The sequence below is a fragment of the Bos indicus x Bos taurus genome, chromosome 1 (genome assembly GCF_003369695.1).
Source record: "Bos indicus x Bos taurus breed Angus x Brahman F1 hybrid chromosome 1, Bos_hybrid_MaternalHap_v2.0, whole genome shotgun sequence".
NCBI lineage: Eukaryota > Metazoa > Chordata > Mammalia > Artiodactyla > Bovidae > Bos > Bos indicus x Bos taurus.
Genome location: NC_040076.1, coordinates 60,552,447 through 60,564,930, shown reverse-complemented (window position 1 = coordinate 60,564,930; position 12,484 = coordinate 60,552,447). Strand labels below are relative to the sequence as shown.

The 12,484-nt window shown below is 39.7% G+C and overlaps 1 protein-coding gene across 3 annotated transcripts in view; it reads left to right on the top strand.

Moving 5' to 3' along the window:
* Positions 1 to 12,484, top strand: part of LSAMP (limbic system associated membrane protein) — a 713,009-nt gene that overhangs the window by 384,915 nt on the left and 315,610 nt on the right. For all 3 annotated transcript variants that reach the window (XM_027525501.1, XM_027525630.1, XM_027525557.1), the window contains exon 2: positions 8,557 to 8,789. In XM_027525501.1, coding sequence (XP_027381302.1) covers positions 8,557 to 8,789 — 233 coding nt within the window. The remainder of the gene's footprint in view (positions 1 to 8,556; positions 8,790 to 12,484) is intronic.

Below are 12,484 nucleotides of genomic sequence, written 5' to 3'. Positions count from 1 at the left end.
GCTTCATTAAGGGTTTCATTTGTAGGATTAAAGTTATAAAGCAGAAGGCATCAAAATAAAGGACTAACACATTCCTAAAGACTTCCCATCCGTATCTGGAATCATCCCACATCTTGTAAAAGAGAAAAACATTACAGATGTGAAAAAAATAGTAGAAGTTAATTTTTAAAAAATAGTTCTTCTATGAATAAAGGCTAATTATTTCCTTAAAAAGTCAAATTTGCCCTGACTGAGTTGATTCTCCCTTACCTGTCCTAAGTATTACTGACCCATTTAAAAAACAAACAAACACACACTAAGGTCAAACGATTTCTCCAGCATTAATTTAGGAAGGAACTAAGTTATAGCTTTCTCTTGTACTATCAGCAATGTACAAGATTACACTGTTGTATAATTAAGACTCTAAAATACAACAACAAAGCAGCATGATTCCTTAACTATTACCTTATAACCAGAGTATCACTACTCTTCATTGTAGTGTCTCTGTCACAAATGTGACTTATAATTCAAGGGCTTTGCCGGTGACAATTAAATGCTTATAAATTTAGGAGTATATGCTTATGAAAGGCAATGGCACCCCACTCCTGTACTCTTGCCTGGAAAATCCCATGGGTGGAGGAGCCTGGTGGGCTGCAGTCCATGGGGTTGCTAAGAGTCGGACCCGACTGAGCGACTTCCCTTTCACTTTTCCCTTTCATGCACTGGAGAAGGAAATGGCAACCCACTCCACTGTTCTTGCCTGGAGAATCCCAGGGACGGGGGAGCCTGGTGGGCTGCCGTCTGTGGGGTCTCACAGAGTCAGACACGACTGAAGCTACTTGGTAGCAGCAGTAGCAGCTTATGAAGAAAAAACAGCATTGCCCTGTAGATGTTTGACTTATGCTCCCAGATCTTTAAACCAAGGGACCAAGGTCTAACTCAACTTTTTCAACTTCAGCCCTGCCAACATTTCACTTAGGATTTGTCTTTGTTGTTGGGGTATCCTTTACATTGTAGGAGATTCAGCAGCATTCTTGGCCTCCACCCACCAGATACCAGAAACAGCCTCCTCTTTCCAATTGTGATATTCAAAAAAATGTCTTCAGATATTACCAAATATCATCTGGAAGCACAAATTGCCCCCGCTTAAAAACCACTCATCTCACTGTTCTTTCTTAATCTAAGAAACAAATATCTCTCACCCATCCAGCTACACTTTCCCCAGTCTGTATAATTAAAAAGTATGAAGGCAGATAACTGGTGTGAAACTAAGTAAAATATATTTATTTGTTATTGTAGAATAAATACCAAATTATACTCTTCAAAAGTAAAGTCTGGATAAATATAAATACTAACTCGGTCCATTTATAGCAGCCAGTAATGTTTATTAGAAATGAGCTGTGTCTAGTAGCAGCTGAACAGGCTTAATATCTGTTAGATGTGTATCACTTACATCGAGGATGTACTGTCAGTAAATATGTTATTAAGCCATCTATTGGTTCAAACCAAATTTAGCATTTCTTTCTGCCTCCAATTAAATTCTTTGTTTTGGAAGTGTAATCCCCAGACTTGATGCAGTATGAGTAGAATTGTCAATGTACCTATTTATGTACCTGTGCATAATATACTTGGTGTAAAATACTTGCAGAGATCCAATGCTTGAGAATTTTTATGGGTAAATTGATTTTTTGTGACAGTTTTATGGATTCAGACATGCTGAACAGGGAAGTTGGAAATGTGTTTGCTTCCCTTTCTTTTTATTTTTTTAAAGCTGATTTGAAAAAAAAAATCATAGGTTCATAGTTAAGGTAAGTAATAATGTGAAATTCGTGGGTTCGTGGTTAATGTGGGCAACTCACTAAATGTTTATCTAGTGCTTTATACTTCTTTTCACTCTTTTTAATGTGTGATATAGATTATTTAATTCCCAGGAATGATTTTTCTTCATTGATAACAATTATTTCTCTCTTGATTTCACATTAATTCCATACTGAGTAATTCTCTTTAAATTTTCCCCATGTATCTGAAAATTTTAATTATTAGTTAAGAAAAGTTAAAATAGTTACCATCTATACTGTACCTATTAAATAATTAACAAATATTTGATAATTGATCTAATAGCAGTTTGTTAAATTCAGTTTATTTATTCCACATTTTAGCGAGTGCCTACTGTGTACATGGTGGGTTATTCTGTTGGCCCCATGAAAGTTCCATAGGTGACTTCTTGAGGGTCTCTCTCATTAATAAGCTTATGAGGAAAGATAAGTACAGATAACTCAAATACATTGGGGAGTAATAAGAAGGAGCCAAGTAAAAGGATGGGGTGCTAATCAAGATTTCCTGGAAAGGCGACACTTTGTATTATATCCTCATGGCCTCAGCCACCTGCCAGAAATCCCACCCAGAGTGGAGGGTCAGTCCCTGCCCTCTCTTCTTGGGACCAACAGTTACTCTCTTTACCATGCAGTCCTTTCTAAATGACATTGAAACATGTAAAATATCATGTAAGAAACGAGCCGCCAGTCCAGGTTCAATGCACGATACTGGATGCTTGGGGCTAGTGCAATGGGACGACCCAGAGGGATGGTATGGGGAGGGAGGAGGGAGGAGGGTTCAGGATGGGGAACACATGTATACCTGTGGCGGATTCATTTTGATATTTGGCAAAACTAATACAATTATGTAAAGTTTAAAAATAAAATAAAATTAAAATAAATAAATAAATAAATAAATAAACAACATCCTGGAATGATTTGTGTATCCTAAGCTTTTAAAGGAAACATTCTATTAAATCCAAACAACACATAACACAGATTTGAAAAATGTGTCTCTTTGTTCTTTCCCTGCTTTGGCCAGAGCCGATTTAGAAGATGAAGTGCCTAGGTATTTATTTTTGAACTAGATTGGTACTGAAGCAGCATTCTGGGTGGGGGATCATTTATTGCCATATTACAATGGTATGGCATGAGAACACTCACTCCACAGGCATGCCTAATAGACATTTAAGCCACTTAACTTCAGATGCAAGCTCATGATGCTTACTGGCCAGTCAGCGCTTGCTGGGACCCAGCGCTCTCTTTAATTGGCATTTCCTCATTTCCCAATAGCTAGGCATCTGTGACTATCCTATGTGACCGGTTATTTTCATTTAACAAACAAAACTTCTACACTTTTCTGTAGTTGAGACTATTACTTTGACTTTGATCATCTTTTCTCTTATATGCACTTCTTATGGTTTAAAATAGTTGCCACTTTAAATCAAGATTTAAACATTCTTAATGTTAAATTAACTTTAAAATTATGGGTTTTTTTGCTCATTTTTCATTGTGAATGTTTTAGCCATGTTGTAGAAAGATTATTTTCTAGTTTATAAAGTCAACACACTTACTCTGAACCATTAGCTGCATAAAAGAAGAACCCTTAAATATCTGGAGGAGTCTCAATTTCCTTTTTAAAAATGCTACATTGTGCTCTGGTGCGTGGAGTTGGCTAATCATATTGATGAGTGAAAAGTGTGAGTGTACGTGTGTATGTATGTATTCTAGTGTTCCTTTCACTTATTTGGAAGTAAAGGAGAAATTATGAAAAATAAATCTGAATAAAACACAATATACAAATAAAATACCATGTGGACCGTCACAGCAGAATTTCCACATAACTTTGTACTGTTTCGGTAGATGCATTTTTATGGGTCTGGCAATTTTGCTGAAATAGTCAATTACTTCTTTAGGTAAGATAGATCTGAACTCTCTCAGAGAATAATTTGGAGTAATGATCTACGTGCTAATTTTAACTTTTCTGCAGAAAAAAAAAATGCTAAAGTGTACAAAGGACCCAAAAGATTCAACTTAGAAACTCTGCCTTTCACTAATAAGGAAATTAGCGCAGTTCATTAGTGGATGCTGTAAGGGCTTGGGATGGGAGGAGTGGAATACAGGTAACCATATATCCTCTTTCAGCATATGTGACACTGCTGGTTCATATGATGGGCATGTACCAAGGTCTGTTTCATACCATATTGGTGCTTGGAGGTACCCTAATGAATAAGACAAAATATATATGTATTGTTGTTGTCCCTCAGCCCTGTCTGACTCTTTGTGACCCCATGGACTGCAGCATGCTAGACTTCTCTGACCTTCACCATCCCCCAGTTTGCTCAAACTCATGTCCATTGAGTTGGTGATGCCATCCAACCATCTCATCCTCTGCCATCCCCTTCTCCTCCTGCCTTCAATCTTTCCCAGCTCAGCGTCTTTTCCAGTGAGTTGGCTCTTCACATCAGATGGCCAAAGTATTGGACATCAGCTGCAGTGTCAGTTCTTCCAATAAATATTCAGGTTTGATTTCCTTTACAATTGACTAGTTTGATCTCCGGAGAAGGCAATGGCAACCCACTCCAGTACTGTTGCCCGGAAAATCCCATGGATGGAGGAGCCTGGTAGGCTGCAGTCCATGGGGTCGCTAAGAGTCAGACACGATTGAGCGACTTCACTTTCACTTTCCACTTTCATGCATTGGAGAAGGAAATGGCAACCCACTCCAGTGTTCTTGCCTGGAGAATCCCATGGACGGAGAAGCCTGGTGGGCTGTAGTCCATGGGGTCACACAGAGTCGGACACGACTGAAACAACTTAGCAGCAGCAGCAGCAGCAGTTTGATCTCCTTGCTATCCAAGGGACTCTCAAGAGTCTTCTCCAACACCAGAGTTCAAAGCATCAATTCTTTGATGCTTAGCCTTATTTATGGTCCAACTCTCACAACCATACATAACTACCAGAAAAACCATAGCTTTGACTATAAGGGACCTTTGTTGGCAGTGATGTCTCTGCTTTTGAATATGCTGTCTAGGTTTATCATAGGTTTTCTTCCAAGAAGCAAGTGTCTTTTAATTTCATGGCTGGAGTCACCATCTGCAGTGATTTTGGAGCCCAAGAAAATAAAGTCTGTCACTGTTTCCATTGTTTCCCCATCTATTTGCCATAAAGTATGGGACCGGATGCCATAATCTTTGTTTTTTTAATGTTGAGTTTTAAAAGCCAGTTTTTTCGCTCTCCTCTTTCACTTTCATTGAGAAGCTCTTTAGTTCCTCTTTGTTTTCTACCATAAGGGTGGTTTCATCTACATATCTGAGGTTATTGATATTTCTCCCTGCAATCTTGATTCCAGATTGTGCTTCATCCAGCCCAGCATTTTGCATGCTGTACTCTGCATATAAGTTAAATAAGCAGGGTAACAATATACAGCCTCGATGTACTCTTTTCCCAATTTGGAACCAGTGTGTTGTTCCATGTCCAGTTCTAACTGTGGCTTCTTGACCTGCATACAGGTTTCTCAGGAGGCAGGTAAGATGGTCCAGTATTCCCGTCTCTTTAAGAATTTTTCACAGTTTATTGTGATCCACACAAAGGATTTAGCATAGTCAGTGAAGCAGAAGTAGATGTTTTTTTCTGGAATTCTCTTGTTTTTTCTATGATCCAATGGATGTTGGCAATTTGATATCTGGTTCCTCTGTCTTTTCTAAATCCAGCTTGTATATCTGGAAGTTCTCAGTTCATGTACTGTTGAAGCCTAGCATGAAAGATTTTGAGCATTTCTTTGCTAGCATGTGAAATGAGTGCAATTGTGTGGTAGTTTGAACATTCTTTGGCATTAACCTTCTTTGAGATTGGAATGAAAACTGACCTTTCCCAGTCCTGTGGCCACTGGTGAGTTTTCCAAATGTGCTGGCATAGTGATTGCAGCACTTTCACAGCATCATCTTTTAGAATTTGAAATAGCTCAGCTGGAACTCCATAACCTCCACTAGCTTTGTTTGTAGTGATGCTTCCTAAGGCCCACTTGACTTTGCACTCCAAGATATCTGGCTCTAGTTGAGTGATTACACCATCATGGTTATCCAGGTCATTAAGATCTTTTTTGTATAGATCAGTGTATTCTTGTCACCTCTTCTTAATATCTTCTGCTTCTGTTAGGTCCATACCATTTCTTTATTTATTGTTTTATATATGTATTTTCTCAAGATAAACATATTCTAGTCTTCCTCCAGGCTAAACACCATTTAAGGTACACCTCTATGATATAACATACTGGTTACTACTGTGTTGGGCTGTGTAGATGATGAAAGCAACCCAATAATAAATGTGATAGAAAATTAAAATGCTTTGGCAAAGAGAAATTTCCATTATTCTCAGTAGAAAAGAAAAACACAGGAGACCTACATCAGCAACTTTATTACTGATCTAGAGGAAGATAGCAAATAATCTATTAATTGGTTCATAACTAATTCTAAGTTGAGAATTGCTACAAATGCCACCAAGGACAGAGACATGGTACCACCAAGGAATGGAAGAGGGAAAGTAAAACTGAGTCAGGAGAGAAGCAAGTAGCATTCATGAAGTTAGCCTTGCCCTCCCCTTTAGAAGAGTCTTAAATTATCAAGCATAATTGATCTCAATAATATCTGCGTGGCAGAGAAACATATATTGGAGCTACTAAATGGTACTTTAATCCACATGTGTTCTGTGCTCAGTCGCTTCATTAATTTCTGACTCGTTGCAACGCTATGGACTGTAGTCTGTCAGGCTCCTCTGTCCATGGGATTTTACCAGGCAAGAATACTGAAATGGGTTGTCATGCTCTCCTCAAAGGAATCTTCCTGATCCAGGGATGGAACCCACATCTCCAGTGGCTCCTGCATTGCAGGTGGATTCTTTACCACTGAGCCACCAGGGAAGCCCTTAATCTACCTATGTTTCTGAAAATAAATAAGCGAAGAGGAAAAGAAAAACCTTTATATCATGCACTCATGTAATTAAATGAAATCTCATTTTTAGTAAAATTTGAAATTTACCCCAAAATAATAGGATGAGAATGCTTTTTGCACCATAAGTGAGTTATTTTTAAAAGATTCCACATTCCTCCTTCTTTTAGAAGAGGTGAATTGGACTCTGTCTCTTTATGTAGTTATACCTGTGGATAGTGTACCAGCTTCCTGTCCACACATGGCTGTTTGAAGCAGACAGAAAATCTGGATTGAACTCAGTTTGGAAAACACAGGGGAACATGGCATTTTATTGTTCTGCTGTCAGGATCCTGGCTTCTTCTGTCCGTCCCTCATGCCCCAGAGTACTGAGCAGCTGGCTCTGCAGCTGTGAACAGAGTCTGAGACCACCTCCCTGTGGGGCAGACATAAATCTTGCCAAAGGTATAGAAAATTTTTGGCTTGACTTTTCCGTTTCCAGATTCTTGCTGCAATTGGAGTATGATTTTCTCCATTAAACCCTTTTAGGTTTCTAAAATAAGTAGTTATTCAAATCAATAGTTTTGCCCTTCATATTCCTTGGAATAATTAGTTTTTTATCTACTAGAAAAGATTGAATTCATTCTATTGTGCTAGAAATGCTGGTAGCAAGCTGTCTTCCCAGCCTACAACCTGCTGCCCTTCAAAAGGTGGAACCAGACTTAGGCAAGATGATACGAGCTTTGATTTTGTTTACAATACCTATCTACTTACCCCTAGACCTGCTCACACACTTCTCATTCCTGGGGGTGGGCATTCCAAACTTGGAATGATCAGAAGTAAACTCTAAAATTCAGTCTAATTCCTGTTGATTCAATGGTGGGGCATAATTTGAATCCACCTTCACATAAGCCTTTAAGAAATACTAAAGAATTAGTATAGCCAACAAAGGTCCATCTAGTCAAAGCAATGGTTATTCCAGTAGTCGTGTATAGAGAGAGAGTCCCATACAGAGTCATGTATGTGAGAGTTGGACTATAAAGAAAGCTGAGTGCCAAAGAATTGATGCTTTTGAACTGTGGTATTGGAGAAGACTCTTGAGAGTCCCTTGGACAGCAAGGAGATCTAACCAGTCCATCCTAAAGGAGATCAGTCCTGAATATTCATTGGAAGGACTGGTGCTGAAACTGAAACTCCAATACTTTGGCTGCCTGATGCGAAGAACTGACTCATTGGAAAAGACCCTGATGCTGGGCAAGATTGAAGGCAGGAGGAGAAGGGGCTGACAGAGGATGAGATGGTTGGATGGCAAAACCAACTTGATGGACATGAGTTTGAGTAAGCTCCAGGAGTGGCTGATGGGCAGGGAGGCCTGGTGTGCTGTAGTCCATGGAGTCACAAAGAGTCAGACATGACTGAGTGATTGAACTGAACTGAACTGAATGAAAGAATACATGCAGTTCAAAACTGAGTAAATGTGTCATATTATCATTTGCCTAATTCTCAAAGTAACTTAAACAAATGGAATGACCTTTTCCTAGACAAGAAGAATATAATCCAATGGGAAGTTGATATCCATTTAACTTTGCCTGCATTACTCTCCCTGATTGTTTATTGCCCCATTGAGTGTGATATACTGACATCCATCCAGTGGATGGGGATTAGATCTTAAAGGAGAAATTATGACACTATTTGGGACTCTTAAGAAATGGCATGGCTATGATTCATCCTGCACACAGTCATTTCTTTTGATTGGCCTTGTTGAGACAAATTGTGTGAAGAATGAATGCAGATCCGAGTATAACTAAGGCTCTAATGTCATTGTTCTACTTTGCCAGGTGCGTTGTAGAAGATAAGAACTCAAAGGTGGCCTGGTTGAACCGTTCTGGCATCATTTTTGCTGGGCATGACAAGTGGTCTCTGGACCCTCGGGTTGAGCTGGAGAAACGCCATTCTCTGGAGTACAGCCTGCGAATCCAGAAGGTGGATGTCTACGATGAGGGTTCCTACACTTGCTCGGTGCAGACACAACATGAGCCGAAGACCTCCCAAGTTTACTTGATCGTGCAAGGTAAGGAGAAGATGGTAAAGGAGAGGCGGGCGGCAGAAAATAATCATGACATACAAAATACTCGAGTAATCCTTTCTGGAATAAAGGATTCGTTGTGGCAAATTCCAAATTCATTATGGCACTTTAGTATCTATTTTCTTTTTACATAGAAAAACTTTAAATGGGTATAGACTTTAAATAATAGAACTGAGGAGGATAAAGAAAAAGGAGTCTTGCCACTGTGAGTCAATAACTTGGTGAGAATGTTTTCTTTTAACCCTGAGTGTCATAACACACAGCAAAGACCACAGCTGTCCACAGAGACACAAGAACACACAGAATGCTTGGAACCATGTGAGGTCCACTTTTCCACACTGTTGGATACTGGATGCTTTTGCTGAAGGTGTGATTTCTATCTGTCCTCAGTTTAAAGAATATCACTAATTATCTCTTTTTCTGATAGTAAATGTTATTTGGAAAAAATAAAAATTTCCAGAAGCCTTGGCATCCTCTCAGCTGGCTGGCTTTCTTTGTAGTTTGTATCTCTATTTCATGGCAAGTTATTTGTGAGCAAGTGCCGTGACGAAGATCTGCAAAATCATTGGGGATAATCTGCTTCCAGATTGGGGTTTCCAAGGGCACATCTGAGTCATGGTTTTACAGGATCAAAACCTTAAATGGCATACGCAAGCCCCGAAACTATAGCTCTCTTGGGGCCCTTTCCCCATAATTGCAGAATGAGAACAAAGCTGATCATCTGTACAGTTTTATTGCAAGCAGAGTCAAAGCACTAGCAGTTTCAATCCATCTAAGAGGAAGGATCTAAGTACTAACAAATATTAGGGCTGTGTTCATGTATTCTTGATTTACAATGTTATGTAAATTTAATGCAAATTAGGCATGGCCCTAGGACTCCTGTCAAGATTCCAGTGCAGTCAGTTGTATGTGAAGTTTGACTGTAGCTTCTATTAATGTGTTATGGAATTGATTATTGCAGCATTTAAATTATTGCTCTCCCAACTCCTCTGATTAATAGATTGAAACCAGAGTAAAATACATCAGAGAGTACCTGTGCAGGGGTGGTTTAGTCATGTGACCTCTATCTTGGTCCATTTGCAATGGCTGACAGCTTCATTTTATTGCTTGTAAAAGGCATGTCTGCTGATTTGGGAAGTGCCTGTCACAGCACAGCACAAAGTCTTTTCCTTGTAGTTTAGAGGACAGCGCTTGAGTTCCTTAGTAAGAGACACCAGGGTTTGGATGTCAGGCAGTCCATTTAAGTGTGTAAACATAACTATAGATGTGTAAATATGTAAAAGGTTAACTTAGCAACTTCTTCAACACAGGCCTGCCCACAAGCGCACACACACTTCAAAACAAAAGGAAAATTTCTACCTCATTTAATGGCAAAGAGAGGGGGGATAATTAGTTTACTTAAGGTCCCTTAGAACAGATTTTATCTAATGACCAGCAACACATTATATTGTGAAATTCCTACACAATTTTAATACCTTCACAGTCTTTAATGTTATTGGAAACTCACTAGAGACCACAGCTAGAGAATGTATATTGTCCTACAAGGAAAAAAATTGGGCAATATGAGGATTATATCCCTTGGTTTCTAGATGAGGAAACAGAAGTTAATTAGGTTTAGCTTACTTGCTCAAGGTCACACAGAGAGTTCAGGGAGTAGTTTGGAACCAAGCAGACAAGGAATCAAATTGAAGCACATTCGACTGGAATGGGAATTTTTTTGCTGTGACTTTTTAAGAACTAACAAATTCCTATTTCAGAGAAGGCAATGGCAAACCACTCCAGTACTCTTGCCTGGAAAATCTCATGGATGGAGGAGCCTGGTAGGCTGCAGTCCATGGGGTCGCTAAGAGTCGGACACGACTGAGCGACTTCACTCTCACTTTTCACTTTCATGCATTGGAGAAGGAAATGGCAATCCACTCCAGTGTTCTTGCCTGGAGAATCCCAGGGATGGGGGAGACTCGTGGGCTGTTGTCTTTGGGGTCACGCAGAGTCGGATACAACTGAAGTGACTTAGCAGCAGCAGCAGCAGCAGCAGCAAATTCCTATTTGAGTTCTTAGTGCCAAGTGCCCAAAGCCCTTCCTCCTTTTTCCTCATTCATCTACGTACATTTTAGCTACTAACACAACAATCTTGAGAGAATTAGAGCTAGAACTAGGTCAGATCATGCTGCTTATACTTCCCTATTAAGTTATTGAGTTTAACAATACTAAGAGATGGAAAAGAACTATACAGTTGAGGTACTGTTTATTCATTATCTTGTTTGCTTCTAATAATGTTATTATGAAGTAGCTATTAATAACTTTATTATAAATATGAAAAAAGTTTGAAGTTCAGAAATGATAAGACTGCCCAAGGCTGCCTCTTGGCTTAGGACTGGGTTTCAAACCCATATCTGTTTGATTCAAGATATTATAGTATTTTCTTTTTAACCATACTGCTTTAAAAGAAAAAATGAGCAACAAAGCCTGTTCTTGTAAGGGCGATGATGAAAGGTTGCTTCCTCCTTGAACCTGAGTTATGAAGGGAGATGTTTTGGACAGTTATATGGATGCTGGCATTTGATATCTAGCACCAGATGGCTGATTCAATTCCCCTTAGAACGTTCAACTTTGTGATTATGTCAGTGGGTCCACCCCTTTACTGCTGTTTATTCACACTGCCTCCTTCTCCTTGCCTCCATTGTACATGTTTTCACCACATCAAAGATTCTGCCTATAGGCATGTCTGCCATCCTTCTTTCCTCCAATCCCACAGCACGTTCCTTCAAAATATAAGGGTCTTTTGAATTTTTCAAGTTCTTCCTTACTCACCATACATGCTTTCTGCAAATCCCACATAACTCGTTATTAAATAAATATTGTATTCTTTTTCTTTACCCAGTGGGGAAGTCACCTTTAGCTTAAAAATGCTGTGAGATATCACTGAAGAATAGTAGTTAAGAAAGTGGGGCGTCATATCTCAGTTTTCTTTCTTGCTTTAAATCAATTTTGGGGTAACCTATTTGGGGCTTCCCTGATAGCTCAGTTGGTAAAGAATCCACCTGCAATGGAGGAGACCCTGGTTTGATTCCTGGGTCAGCAAGATCCACTGGAGAAGAGATAGGCCATCCATTCCAGTATTCTTGGGCTTCCCTTGTGGCTCAGCTGGTAAAGAATCCACCTGCAATGGGGGAGACCTAGGTTCAATCCCTGGATTGGAAAGATCCCCTGAAGAAGGGAAAGACTACCCACTCCAGTATTCTGGCCTGGAGAATTCCATGGACTGTATAGAGCGTGGAGTTGCAAAGAGTCAGACACGACTGAGTGACTTTCACTTTCACTTGATTCTTCTAAGGCCTCAGTTCAGTTCAGTCACTCAATCGTGTCCGAATCTTTGCGATCCCATGGACTTCAGCATGCCTGGCTTCCCTGTCCATCACCAACTCCTGGAGCTTGCTCAAACTCATGTCCATTGAGTCAGTGATGCCATCCAACCATCTCATCCTCTTTGGCCCCTTCTCCTCCTGTGTCCAATCTTTTCCAGCATCAGGGTCTTTTCCAGTGAGTCGGCTCTTCACAGCAGGTGGCCAAAGTATTGGAGCTTCAGCTTCAGCTTCAGCATCAGTCCTTCCAATGAATATTCAGGACTGATTTCCTTTAGGATTGATTGTTTTGATCTCCTTGCTGTCCAAAGGACT